Source organism: Protobothrops mucrosquamatus, unplaced genomic scaffold (assembly GCF_001527695.2).
Source record: "Protobothrops mucrosquamatus isolate PMUCROS unplaced genomic scaffold, P.Mucros_1.0 scaffold103, whole genome shotgun sequence".
Lineage (NCBI taxonomy): Eukaryota > Metazoa > Chordata > Lepidosauria > Squamata > Viperidae > Protobothrops > Protobothrops mucrosquamatus.
In genome coordinates this window covers 492,370-507,929 of record NW_015386476.1, presented here as the reverse complement: position 1 = coordinate 507,929, position 15,560 = coordinate 492,370, and the positions used below count along the sequence as shown (strand labels likewise).

The window sequence follows — 15,560 nt, the reverse complement described above, 5'->3', positions numbered from 1 at the left end:
TAAAAATGTATTTTTCATAAAGCAAGAACAAGGCTAAATACATTAAATTTTAATACCAAACCAGAACTCTGTTAATCAAAAATATATATCTAGAATACATTTGTTGAAATTGTCAATGCCCACATTCAATTTGTTTCAAACTGAGAATGGATGATAATAATCAAGAAATTGAAATATAACATTTAATATAGGATGCTTAATTTTCTAGTGATTATGTTGTTTTTCTTGCTCTTATTTAAAAATTCTGATTTGAGATATATATACATATATACACATGCATACATACATATGCATTGTAGAAAGATATGGTGCTCATACCTGGGGTTTTTTTCCCCTCAGCCTTTGGCACAACAGCACAAACAGAATAACTATTCCAATTATCCTCATATTTATGAGAATATGGAACAAATTAGAAAATTGTCCCCCAAATGAGCTCATCCTAATTTAATTGATTTAATTGAGAATTACACTTCTGTTTGGATTTATCAAAAGACAAACTTGCAGGAAAACTATGAAGCTTCTTGGATGAGAAGAAAAATGTTTTCTTCCTCAAAAAAGAATCCTTTTTTTAAAAAGAGCACATTTGAATGGCAAGAAAACACTACTGTAAGTTTAAAATAAAGATTCAAATGTCCTTAAAACTGACTGTTTTGGTTCACTATTTGGAATTTTCATTGTAACCCCTTCCCTTTTCAATGATCTCTGATTTAAAACAACTTGACAGACAAGTTTGTTTCAACATACCTAGATGGTTTACTCTCCTAAATAAGCTTCTTTTTCTAGAACAATTGTGGTGTGACTTTTCTAAAGAGAATATGCATGACAATATACATATATGTCATGCTTCAAGAAAGACATGTTGAGGTTCTTCTAAACTGTTTCCTTTATTGTTCTTTGCCTATAGAATTGGTTCTTTCCAAACTAAAACAGACTACTTGCACCATTAAACATGTACTTTGAGACCTACTAGGGAAGAACTGTCTTAACTCTTTTTCCCACACAAACTATCTCAACTTTGCTGTCTTTTGCTTCTCTGGAATGCACTCCCTCTCTCCCGGGAATCCAGACAACATTCCATCACAATATAGAATATTGTACCAAAATGACAAATCTCTGAATATTTTTCATGGAAAGTCTGTGAATAAGATATTATATTATTTCCTGGTTTTGAGCATGTTTTTCTCTTGGGGAATCAATAAATATACATTACTTATTCTGACATAATTTTTAGGCACATTTTACTCTTCATAGCAAGAAGGGGAACATGTGTGCTGATGTGAATCCTATTTAAATGAAACAAAAATTGCTCAAAGGCTCTGAGATCACAGTGTTCCTTTTTTATTCAGCAACTTATGAAGCTTAAAATAAGGAACACCCTCACACAAACCTGGGGATTGATGCTGAAAAGCTACTGTGATATATTAACCATGAAGAGTGACTTGGAAACAATGTTGAAAAAAAACTATATTCAAAATAATTCTAGAGGACGTATATATTGTAAGTTAAAAATGATCTTAGTAGAGATTGAAAGATATATATCTTGATTATGATTTGCTTCCTTGAATAAAATTAAGGTCAAAATCCAATCCAAAATCCAATATATTTAACAAATTTTGGTGTGTTGAAACTTTTATACATAATTTTGAAACACATGATGTGTTGTATGATCAGATTTTCTAGAAAGTCATAAACTACCCAAAAATGTTTGTTGTTTTTCGTAGATATAACAACATTAAATCAATTCACTCAATCTTGGATATTTTCACTATAGAAATTATTATTGACCTTGTATTGGAAATTCTAGAAGTTTAGCAGAGCTGAATTGAGCCTTAAGCAGAACTATACTTCACATTCATGGAATTTTGAATTGTAGACCTTTAACTACATTCCAAATAGATAAAGCCAGGACAAAAACTATATTTCTTTTTTAAGAAAAGCTAAATAAAATATAACTAGGATATCCTTCCAGTCAGATGTTGTAAGACTTTTCAGTTTCTGTCACATTACAATTTGTTTCCAATGTTTGACATTTCTCAGAGCTATAGCCCAGGTTTTCAAGGCTTGTGTGTAGTTCTGGGTCTCAGGTTGTAAACTATATTAACATTAAAATGGGACAAGCTTCATATCTTTGCCAGACTATTCAAATCCACTTTCTCATCAGCCTCTAGAAGGTATTTATGAGCCCCTAAACTCAACTGGATTGCTAATAAGATCCAAATTTACAGCTATGTTAAGTGGAGAGGCCATAATCAATTGCCTAAGATTCAGTATGTTGAGCTTTCTCTTGAAAAGACCAACTTTCTATGTTGGCAGATGAACAATTTCTTTCCTTAGGTGTTCACACTTTCCATTAAGGTATAATAAGATTTACCTTAGAGTGCTATGCAATAAACTTGGCATTTGTGTGCTAAAAACTATTATTGTTAATCCATAATTGTTAGGACCTTGTTGAGGAGGAGCATGCAGTTAGGTACTTTCTGGCTATAAGGTCATACTGGGATAGAAAGAAATCCTAATGAAAAAGCACTTGAAAATAAAAAGGTTGAATCACTGGGGAATCTGAATGGGGGCAGCAGATATAAAACACAACATTTTAAATGTCCTGTATTGGTTTTTCAGATTAGCTGATGCAGTTTGTCAGAATTTCAGAATGAAACATTTTGCTTTAAGTGGTTGTTGTGTATATTGTTTGATTCTTGATACTAATTATAGTCATAATTAACTATAAAAAAGAAGGTGAATAAGTATTTCCTAAATTTTGCTTATGAAATATGATTTTCTCAGATTTTTACCTGTGTGGTACATTTAAATTAATCTTCTAATAATATGTCACTTATTATTTCCAGTTTCTTATGCTGTCATAATTTCTACCTGTTGATGCTAAAAACAAATCTTGCCACAGAGAAAGAAAATATTCTGTAGAAATATAAAGAAAAATGTTAATGCATGTTAAAATTTCTCATATGCTAGATAGAGCGGTAGAGGTCTTTCATGTCTTTTCAAAATAATAGTCTTGCCAAGGTAGACATTCTAAAGACTTGAATGTTAAAATGTGTAATAATGATTTCAGTTTTAGTGGTTTATGGGGGAAATAGCACTAGATGCCAGAAACTGGTCACTTACAAGAGCTTTGTTCTATATACTGTATGTGTGCCCAAGTATGTGTATGCAAAAATACATTATCTCTCAACATATATAATTTCTGTAATGCTGTTATTTCAATAGAAATTGATTTTTTGATAATGTTTCACGTGTCAAGGTTCAGCTTTCAGCTAAAATTCACTATATTGTCTCACGAAATCACAGTAAACATTTCTCATTTGAAGGGATTAAACCCATTTATAACCTTGCTATTCTCTTCCTATGAACCCACATAAATCCATATCATCTTATCACATTCTTAAATGTACTGCAGCCTTGAAGAAAATAAATCAACCATTTTCCACAAGTATTCACAACAAATGCCATTGTTTGTTGTTCATAATCCATTCCTGCTTTTCAAAGCCATTGTGTGCACTACGTGATGCTCTATGACCATTCAAAGTACAAAAGTCCATCAATCCAATTCCTGGTAGTGGTTTTAATTCCATTGACTAAAATCTGGCTACTTATGTCCCGATTCAGTCCCAAATAGGATTAAACCCTGTAGCATATATCCTGTGTAAAAATGGAGAAACCCCCCCTCTCTTCTCTCCAAGACAGGATAAGTCAGGTAAAAGTCCTGAACATGAAGTATAACAACATGTAATATCTAAATCTTTGAGAGCTTAAGGGAAGGTGAATTATATCTACCATTCTGCAAGATTCTTATGAGAAGTTCCTGAAGAAGCCCTACTATTGGATTCACACCTGCAACAATAACGTTTTTATGATTTCAGTACATTTTCTTTGAGTTTTATTGCTATTGATCAAATTTTGTTGGAAATTACCACAAGGTGGCTTTGGCTATAAATGTAATAATAAATAAATAAGGCTGCAGAAATCCAACTGAACACTAAATGACAGCAAGGGTGTTGATATTGCAGCCCTGATCTGGTAATTCTAGTGTAAGTAGAATGAAATGTAATGAATCCATGAACATACTTCAATTTGTCTCCTGTGTGAAATATAAATCTATGCTTAATCTTAATTGAGGGATGTCATGGCTCAGTGGTTAAGATGCTGAGTTTTAGACTGTTAAAGGTCAATATCTTAGCAGTTTGAGATCTAAGTGCCACGAGACAGAGTGAGCTCCTGTCACTTGTCCCAGCTCCTGCCAAGCTAGCAGTTCGAAAACGTGAAATGCAAGTACTGTAGATGAATAGGTGCTGCATATAAACATGCAGGAAGGTAACAGCATTCTGTGTTTCACCGTTTGCTCTGTGCTGTAGCATGATGTCAGGCTGACAACATGGCTGCCCACTAGAGTTAGACATGACTAGAGGAGTAAAGAGGCAGCTTACTCTTAATGAATAACACATTGAACTCTTCATGATTCTCTTTGTCTTTCTAAAAAGTTGTATTTTAAGTGTAGTTTACTAAATGTGATTGCTCATTCTTTTTCTATTACAGTGAGTCAAGGAGGAGATGCTGTTGCCTCAGATATGTGTCCTGACCCAGGGATTCCTGAAAATGGGAAGCGAGCAGGCTTGGACTTTAGGTATTTCATATGGATTTATGTTTGCAAATGTTTTTATTTAGCTGTATGTGAGAAATGCATACCGAAAAGCTGATATTCTCATTAAAAGCTATCAGTTTGCATTAACATTATCCATCTCTTTTCTGCGACAATGACATAGTCAGATTGATAATTACACCTCTCCATGGATAGCCTTTGCAATTAAAGGTAAATTTTGCAATTAAATTGTAATTTTGAAAGTGAATACCATTGATATTCTTTGCAATTAAAAGTGAATTGCACTTTATTACTTTGAAATTAAGAGTGATTTTAAGCATGCATTGGAACATGAATAGGATTTGTATACTTCTAATAGTGGCAGGTTTGCTATCAATATTGTTAATATTTAATATGCCTAAATATACATCTTGATTATACTCAAAATTACTAGGAGCATTCAAACTGACAATTATACAATATTTTGTATAATAGTTCATGTTAAGCTGTGGTGGCGCACTGGTTAGAATGAAGTATTGCAGGTTGACTCTACCCATAGCCTGGAGTTCGATCCTGACCAACTCAAGGTTGATTCAGCTTTCCATCCTTCTGAGGTCAGTAGAATGAGGACCCAGATTGTTGGAGGCAATATGCTGACATTTGTAAATCTCTCAGAGAATGCTGTAAAGCACTGTGACGCGGTATATAAGTGCTATTGTTAAACCTACACCTTTTCACAAAAAGTGTTTGCCACCACAAAGGGCAACTTAGTGTCAATACTTCGTATACCATTGTCCTCTCTACTATTTCTCACTTTCACTTTGTGTTCAGGCATTGTAAATTTCTTGCCTAAAAATTTCTCAGCTAATGATTTTGGGCAATAGATATTATAACCACATCAGTATATAGTGGAGCATGAGATAAAAAAAAACTTTGATTTTTAATGAACATTTAGCTTTCCCTGAGGCTTACCATTTTCTTTTTCTTGAAATATAAACATTGAAAAGAATGCTTAAATAGAATTTTCTGCTTTGGGGTGAAAGGGACTCAAAAAAAAAAATCAGAAAGACAAATCCAGCCATCTATAATGCATGCAAAATTTATTCTAAACTGTGCTATTTTCTGTGAATTTGAGAAGGTGCAATTATTTACATTTCCTGCTTGCTCTGTGCCAATTTATTTTGCTTCAGTCACAATGGCTCTGAAGCACTTTTGACAGAGATGCAGTGTTCCTTAATCATCCTGCTAAGCTGTAAAAGAGAACAGGCTTTTTATCAAACTTCAGTTCTCTTCAAGAAGCTGGAAATCACTCCTCTATCAGCAGGAGGGCAGAAAAAGTAATTTAGAAAGACCAAAGAATTCTATCAACTAGAAAAGAGGGCAGTTTCATAGACAGGGAAGTTACTCACCTCTTCAGTTATTTCCTCTTTTGTGGCATTTCTTCAGTGTTGGGCTACAGGGCAAAGGGAAATAATAAAACTGGAATTCTATTAACAATGACCAAAGTAGTGATACAGCATGTCAGAACAAGCTAGTGTCTGAAGTTGGAGGGGCCTTAATGGAACAGCCCATCATTTGTATGGCTACAGTCACAGGCAAGGACAGATGAATCTGATTCTTTCCATTTTTCCAAATAATTTCCCCTTGCCCAAATGCCTTTTGTATACTGATTTGGATCAGAGCTGCACTGCAAAATTCACAGCACTGAGGACACTAAAGGATAATTACATTTGGAGGAAGCCCCACAAATTCCTTCCTGTCCTTAGTTAAATGTTCTGTTTCCAGGAAGGAAAACAATTCTAGCTAAGCTATTGGACATAAATTAAATAAGGAAGAGTTTGCTAGCATGAGCTAGCATAGAACAGTGCAGGCATGTGCACATGTAAAAACAGATAATAGCATAAAGGGAAAGTAGAAACATAGACATGATGTGTTATTTGTTACACAGAACAAAATTTAGATTTTCCCTATAGCCAATGCTCCTATATATCTTTTCCCTATTTTGTTATACGAATTATATCTAAATTATACATGGTTCAGGCTCCAGGATTCCCGGTTTATCATAGTAGAGAATTTTTATAAGTGGGAGAGCAAAGTTAAATAATATTGCTCAACTGCAAATCAGATTGAACAACTGATTCCTTATGTAATATGTGGTATTATGCATTAAATAAACATATGTGGTCACTAACAGTCAAATCCAACTTGATGACACCTTAGCATTGTCATCATCATCATGTATTAAATGAGCACAGGATGCAAAGTTACTTTTTAAATTCCAATTCCAATGTAGGAATTCACACATATTTCAATCATTATGGTATGAGTTCAAAACATACAGGTATGTAATATTGTCTGTTTTCAAAATTCCCCAGTGTTCTTGTTTTACTACCTTTACAGCTAGCTTGCAGGGAAATAAGAGAGTATAATGCTATCCTTTATGCCTATATATGAACAAGATACAGAAGTTTGTATACTATATAACTGAATATTAAAGCAGTCTGATGTTTTGGGTGAAATTTGTTTATATACAAATAATACATTCAGTTACTGGAAACTAAACCAATTGAATACAAATGGATTGCTTCCTTAACAAGCAGTCATAAGAATGTGATTGTTTAAAAACCATAATCTTTTGAAGCATTACAGAGCAGGCAAAGATAATGGTAAATAAATAGCTCTTGGCTCTCATTATCCATTAAATAAAAGAGATTTGTTCATGCAGCCAACTTTGTTGCCAGTATTGTCATAATTTTAGTTGAAAAGAATGGCCATCTCATTACATTATACTCTGTTTACATCACTTAATTGCAACCACAGGCTTGCAATTAACTAAGTTATAGCTTTGTACTTAGAAATACTGAAATTATCAATGCAGTTTTGTTCCTCGAAGCAAGAATCTCCAGTTCACAGTACTTACTTTTTAAAGTAAAGAACATTAAGAATTCAGATGCATAAATGAAAAAAAGTCCTAGGAAGTATTTAGCTAACTAATCAGGAAATAAATTAATTAAAATATTGGTTTACTTTGGTCAAATATACTTATATGCATTGTTTCAAATGTAAGATAAAACATGTCTCATTTGATAAAACAGTGCTAAGTGTTTGAAGCCTAAATGTGCATTATTCTAATCTTTACTATTTTTACCTTTTTATTTTATTCTTTTCTTTATTAATCAAAATTGTAAGGTTTCTCATTTATCCAATGAAATTCTGGGAAACAAAAATGTTGTATAAAACATTAGCAATAAAACTGCAAAAACAACAAAGACCTAGATTAAGCCTCTCATTGAAAACACAATCTATGATATCCATCCATGCTAGAGCTCCCCAATTAAAAACTCAGCCTCAGTGCCTAGGGGGAAAGCTAGGTCTTTGTGGTCTTCCAAAAGGCCATAGGTCAGAGTTGTCAGGCATACACCATGACACACTTGCTTGGGCCCACTATGTGCCATTGCCTCACCAAGAGAACCTGGAGCATGCTCATTCTGCCAGATTGGATGGGAAGGGAGAGGTGGTCCCATAAATAATCATGTCATGTTGGCCTTCAAAGATGGCAACCAGTATCTTGAATTGTACCTAAAAGCATACTTGGAGCTAACACAGCTCATATAGTAGTTGTATTGTGTATCCAGTACTGCACATGCCGCTGCATTTTGGACCAGCTGAAGCTTCTGAATAAGTTTCAAGGGCATACCCATATAGAAAACATTGCAATAGTCCCCAGCATATATATCCCACAAACAAATATGAGCATGTAGCTAACTGTTTGAGTAATTGATGAAACTCTTGAGATAATCTGTTGGGTATTCCTAAAGGGTTTTATATCATATTACTCATTGACAAGAGTAGAGTCTTTAGGAGTAAGAGTACAAAATGGGGATAGACATAGGACAATGTTAAAACTGTATCCTTCAGTCAATGAGCCAGCACCAAGCAAACTTATCAGTAATCTGTCTCAGTAATGAGATCAGTGAATGGTTCTTACTCTTTTAATGCAAACCAAGTTAAGGAAAATTATTGTTGCATCCCACTCTCTGAATTTCTCCTCCTACCAATTATCATTTTCTGGCAGGAAGAAAAATCACCTTTTTTCTTCCAGTATGGTGTGGCAGGGATGGGTGAACATATGTGGTTGCTTAGTCATCTATCAAGCTGCCTAACAAGGGACAGACATCTAAGTTCTTCACACCTGTTATTGGTTAATTATGCTATTTCTGAATAAGAATCTAATGTGATATGAAATAGGGATTTGATCATGAGAGCTCCATCCTTCACCCTGCAACAAGAAATTACACTATTGGCTGGCCATGGAGTATGGAATCAAAATGATGCCTTTCCCCAACCCAGTAAAAGGGGGAAGTCAGAAATTAAATATTGACCAATATTATTTTTAGGGATGTGGGTTTTTTTCTTTTCTTTTTTTAACATTCCAAAACAATGTAGTGGCATTTATATCTTTAATCTCAACAATCTATTTTCCTTCTCTTTATCATAAAAATAACTTAATGTGCTCTGCTTAGTATCTATGGAAACTATACACAGAGAGCCACAAATGATCAACAGAAAGCATCGATGTAGTGTATCTCTAGACTGTGATAACAAGCAATGACTTGTTATAGATATACTGTTAATCCTAAGAAGATAAAACCTATCAATGCTTTAAGTGGCTTGTACATATTTGTTCAGTTTCTGAATATCTGAGCAGGGAGTATAATCTATGCTGTGATGCAATCTAATTTAGCAAAGTAAATACATTAGTGGTGAGGGGAATCTTTTGAAAATGTTACATCTTTTTGGAGATATTTGCCTTAAAGCTAATCTATGGCTTTCCATTTAGATAGAAATATCCATTAAAAAGTCAAAATAAAAACACAAAGATTTTCAGCATCCCTTTAATGATGAAAATTACATAAAACATACTCTTTGAGTTTGTCCTTCATTACACATATCTGGATAACCTTTATAACAAGGTTGTTATTTCAAGAATTACAAAAAAATGGGTGGATATCTTTTACCTTCTTTTAGATATCCATGTTTTGGATCATAGCCTTGATTAAAATAAAAGGGAGATGAAAGCAAATAACAATGCAGAGGGAATTTGTAGCATAAGCTTGACATGGTGTAGCTTTTCCTCTTGTCAGGATGAACAATGACTGTATTTTACTTTTTTTTAAAAAATGTGGAGTACACATGACAAAGAAAAAGTTTTGTATTAATACATTCACATAATGACTAGGAAACGGCTTTTGTACTTCTCAGGAGAAAAATGGTTGTGCTTATTAGACTGGACTGCAATACATTATTCAAAGGTTTTCCCAGTCCAAAGAAAGATATTTCTGTAATGAAATTGATTGGAAAAAGAGAGTTCATTTTAAAGCCTATACAGTATGACCACTACTGGATTAACACTGATGATTTTTTCCCCAAAAAAACATTTCATAGTTTAAACTATGGTAATTACTGAGGCTTTGATCATTTCAAGTCTTTCTCTTTTGTGATTTTAGCGATTTATGTTTAATAATTTAAAAAAATGGCTTGTCTTTTTCCTGTGTAAGCAAGCTTCCTTTTTCTTTGTTTCCTCCTTCCTACAAAGCTATCTGGAAAATAGTTTCCCAGTGCTTTAAGTATAATAAAGCAATTTAAATTCTGTGGTGCCATGGCAATTAAACTACTGCTCAGTTCTTTTCTCTTATGTATCTTTATTCATATTTTACATTTTTGTTCAAGTGATATCAGCCATTATATATTAGACTTTGAATCTGTTAAATTGTTTTATTTTCTCTGCAGTTAGAACACACAATATTGTTTTGAACAAAGATTTTTAAACGGTCAATTTTTGGATCCATGGTTTATCCCTTTGAAAGAAACCAAGTTTACTTAATCTACAAAGGCATCTATTAACTTCATACAATACTGTACTATAAAGAGTAAATATTTTTCTGTGCTCCTGAACAGTTAAATTGCATAGTGTGGCATTAAAACTTTAAACTTACCAGTTCACAATTAAAAAAGGTTTTACATTTTTCATTATTGGTCATCATGGAAAAGTCACTCATAAATTTTAATTTTAGATTTCTTTTAAGCACTGGCAAGACTCCTCAGATACTATCATTTGCCTGAAAGTTGTAGTTCTGGCATTTAAAAGTTCTGATAACAGATGCTTGACCAAGCATTTAGTCCTCTATTTCTTTATTAATCTTCTATTTTATAAATAATAATAAACAACTTTGAGCTCATTGCTTAAAGTATTGGAGATCACCTACTGTTTTATAATTATTGCACTTAAGGAAACAAAAGAACATTTTTTTTTTAAATGTAGGATAATGTGTTGTGTGGAGATACATCCTATTTGATCTTCCTTTCCAAGCTCAAAAATTATCAATAAGATCTCTGCTAAATATATTTTCATGGATAACTAATTTGTTATTTCTGATATTTTGTAGAAAGATTATGCAACAGTGGTTAATACTTTTTGTTTTAATAGTAATAAAATCTTTGGGATATCATTAACATTGTCAGAAAATAATTTTGCCCGAATCAAATGTTAAATAAAACTATTTTATATATAATATTAATTGTATTGGCTGCTTCCAGAAATGTTCTGTTAGTTGGTTTAAACAGGTTTTTTTCCTGCTCAGGTGGGTTACGATAAATTAGGAATATTTTCCTTCTATTAGAATATATGGAATATATGAAAAAATATTTTCTCTGGCATCCTGCAAACATGGATTGGCATTTGGGCTCACCTTAAAACCATCTTCTTCAGTTCACATATAAATACAAAGCATTTGTATGACAAAGCATTTGAATTTATCTGAAATGTGTGCGTTTGTGTGTCTTTGAATCAGTTTTGACTCCTGGTGACTGACTGGCCAATCCCCTGCAGTTTTCTTGCCAAGTTCGTGGAAGTGGCTTGCCCTTGCCCCTTTCCTAGTGCTGAGAAAAAAAATGACTGACCCAAGGTCCAACAATCTACAATATATGTTTAAAACGTTGTTATGCTTGGGAGATTTGTTGGTATAAAGATATTTTTGTACTAATAATAGTATGGTAATAATATCATCATTAATTGTTGCACCCCTAACTTTAGATACAGTTGATGCTCAGAAAAAGTCAGAAATTGGCTGAGGAATAGAAGGTCTGTTATTACAGCGGTGAAGGAGATATGGAAGAGTTACCAAGCCTTTTTGATATGTGTCTCTAATTGGGATCTCTTTGCCTCTGAAGCAATTTTAGCAATTTTCTTGACATTTCACCTGCACTGTTCTTCTGTGTTTTTAACTGTGATTGAATGTTTCTAGTGGCCATCTGATATTGTATAATGCTAGTTTATTAATTGTATACTTTACCTTTGTCTTTTTTTGTATTTTAACTCTTATAAAAACAGTAGTATTTGACTGATGATCACTATTGAGTCCAAATTTTCTGTTGCTAAGTGAGATTTGTATTGTGACTTTTGCCTCACTTTACAACTTTCTTTCCACAGTTGTTAAGTGAACCACTGCAATTGTTAAGTTAGTAACTTTTGCTTGACATTTGCTTGTCAGAAGATCACAAAAGGTGATCACATGACCCCAAGACAATGCAACCTTCATAAATACGAACCAGTTGCCAAGTGTATAAATTTTAATCATGTGATCATTGGGATATGCTTCAATGGTCATAAGTGTGAAAAACAGTCATAAGTCACTTTTTTCAGTGGAGTTATAACTTTGAATAGTCACTGTATGAATCGTTGTAAGTTAAGAATTGCCTGTATTTTGCCCAGATTCTGCACATTGGGGCAAGTTTCAAAAACTGTGAGATGAATAAATTAATCAGATCAGATCAGATCTTCCAATAAATACTAAAGGTCTGTGAATCACTTGTGTTAGGATTTAAATCTGTGAACTGAGTCATATCTATAAACTGATTTGAAGAATGAGCAATGTTTGATAAAAAAAAATATGTCCCTAGAAGCACAGATGTCCACTGAACCTTTGAATTGATTTGAAGATACTTTATAGTGGTGATTTGATTTGAAAAATTGGGTGAATTTGATTAAATAGCCTTTAAATTTAAAACTTCTTAGACAAATAATAAATACCAAACTGACTACAGTGTTCATGCTGTGAGAATATTTGCTTTAGAACAGTTTCTATCTGGAAATGAAAAACAGGATGATTGAAACATAAGGCATGTTTGTTTATTTAGATTTTGGTAAACCAAGGAGAAGCTCATCTATCAAAATTTTGCCTGCCAAAATTGCTCGGCCCATTTAACAATTTCAAATCTGCAGTCATCTTTTAGAGACAAGATATTGGCAATGCAACCTATATTCGCAGCTTACTTTCATACTTAGTATTTTTCTCCACTGGCAATATCCCTTTCCCAGATGCACAGCCCGAGCTGGCCCAGGCACACCAACACATCTTAAAGGGAGCTATACACTTTAATTAAAAATAATGGCCGTTAAGATAAAATCAAGTTAAACAACACAATAATCTAAAACATTAAATCTTAGGGTGAGCAATGTTGCTCAAGTTAAAAACATCCCAAAGACTGTCCTTTTTGGCCAAATGTCCCCCCACCAATCTTGTCGCCTCATAAACATGTCCTCTGCAGCACCAGTCAGAGGCCTGTGGAGTCTCCCTCTCATGGCAGCCAGGATACAGTCTCTCGGCGGAGATATCGCCATCGCTCTTTCTTAGTGTGGCAATCTGTCTCTCCTTTTGAAGGAGTCCAGCCTCTTTTCCTCATAGCTGCTTCTTTTCACTCCCTTTCTTCTGAGATGCTCAAATCTGTTGTCCTACTCTCCAGCACTTTGATTTAACTCTTTCTCCTGGGGACTACATTTCCCAGAAATCTCCCCCAGGGCCTCCTCCTGTTCCAATTCCAGGGGCAAGGCCCCAACCAGCCAGCCAACTAGGGAATGCTGCTAATGGGGCAGGCTTCATTAGGATCTGTATCTTGAATTTAGGCAGTTCCCATCTCTCTATATCAGAATGCAATGTCATGAAAATAGGCTTACTCTCATGAAAATCTTACTGTTCCCCCCCACACACCCTAATTTGTAGTTTTCTTTTTTTTCTGCATATCTGTAAACCACAAGAAATTCTTCTGGTTTATACTGTTAGCAAGGTTTCTTTTTTAAAACTTTCCTACCACACATCCATATAGTGAAGAAGAAAACTGGTTGTATGTTTACTTTGTTGATGAAAAAAAAAAGATTGCTATTTCAACAATAATCTTTGGTTTGCATACAATAATTTCAGTTTATAATGACATAAACCTGAAACCTGTTTGTATCTTTTTTTCTCTTTTCGCTAGAGTTGGTGCTAGTGTGCATTTTAGCTGCGATGATAATTATGTGCTCCAAGGAACAAAAAGCATTACTTGTCAAAAGGTGACAGATACCTTAGCTGCTTGGAGTGACCATAGGCCAATTTGCCGTGGTAAGTATTGTTCAAGATGGAAGCTGGTGGGAAGGGCTATTTATATTTATATACCCATCCTGTTCTGCTTTCATGAATTAATCATATACCTGATACGGCCAATAGCCCCATTTTTATTCAGAGTGCACATTGCTCTTGCCAAAACTCAGGAAATCTTTGGGATCTGTTGGTGAGAACCATCCCAAACTTTAAAAATAATGTAAAAAAGTACTGAAATCTGTTTTTGAATAAAGTCTGATCCTTTGTGTTAGATTATGCCAAACCACTAAGGACTAACTCCCCTGCCTTTATGGAAAATTAGTTATCCTTTGAATCTTAAGCTTTTAAAAATTAATTACATCCCTTTGTCTGGCACATTTTGCATGATATATAAATACTCAATTAACATGCTTTGCCCTATATTTATTTTCTGTGTGGTGAATTAATTATCAGTTAATTAATTATTAAAAGATCTTTGCAGCTCCACAGGTACTGTCTGGTAATTACAAGCTAGTTTAGCAATTAAGGTACTTTAATTCTAAGGTACTATTCGTATTAACAAACATCTTAGTATATAGAAATAAAATATTCATATATCTTGATTTCCTTTTAGGCTGTGCTCAAAGGAAAAAGAATCAACTACATACATTAGTATATGTACAATGTTACAACTGAAGGACCTCTAATGTTTAAGTTAATTACTTGAAATTTTGCTTGTTTCATGTAAAAAGAAATTGAAAGGTTAGAATATTGATTCTAATCTCAAATTATATGTATTTGACATTTGTTCCAGAGGAGTTAGATCACCTTATTAATTACCGAAATAGAAACAATATTACTATCTCTATCTCTAAAATAGTTGACATGAATATAATTAATAAACCTCAAAAAAGGTATGAAAACACATGTTGTAATGTGGTTTTTTCCCCCTGGATAATCAGTTGTGATCTCTAAATCCAGTATGAGTGGCAGAAAGAATGAATCATTAGTCATGTATATAACTATATACAATATATATTATTTTCTCTCTCTCTCTCTCTCTCTCTCTCTCTCTCTCACACACACACACACACACACACAGTCTAGTGACTATCATTGATAAGGAATGAATTTCTATCATAGCAAGTAGTTCTTATGATAAACATATTTAATTCTGTTTTGATCATTAATCAATTTATATGATAATTTTGTACAAAATACTATTCATCATATTGTTACAACAAATTATTTTATTTTCAGTTCAAAAAAAGGTATGACTTTAATGATATGAGTACAGTTCCATTTATATTACCGAGTCCACTCACATTTTAATCCTTCAGATTTTCACTATCTATATTATGATTCCTTCATGTTTAAATGGTTTCCAATTAGATGAACCACTGCAGTGATTCATTGTTGAAAAATTATGAGAATCTTTGTAGTATAACATTTATAAAAGTAATATCGTCACTACATTTCTTGATAGAATTCAGGCTGCCTCTATAATAACTTCACTGCATAAATAAACAGTTCCACAATTTGTTTTTCATGCTTGGGATCTTGTGAATAAA

At 33.5% G+C, this 15,560-nt stretch overlaps 1 protein-coding gene across 1 annotated transcript in view; it reads left to right on the top strand.

The window, feature by feature from the left end:
* LOC107284570 (CUB and sushi domain-containing protein 1) overlaps positions 1-15,560 on the top strand; it is a 478,687-nt gene that overhangs the window by 200,150 nt on the left and 262,977 nt on the right. The window contains exons 5-6 of the mRNA XM_029283474.1: positions 4,552-4,639; positions 13,907-14,031. Of these exons, the coding sequence (XP_029139307.1) occupies positions 4,552-4,639; positions 13,907-14,031 (213 nt within the window). The remainder of the gene's footprint in view (positions 1-4,551; positions 4,640-13,906; positions 14,032-15,560) is intronic.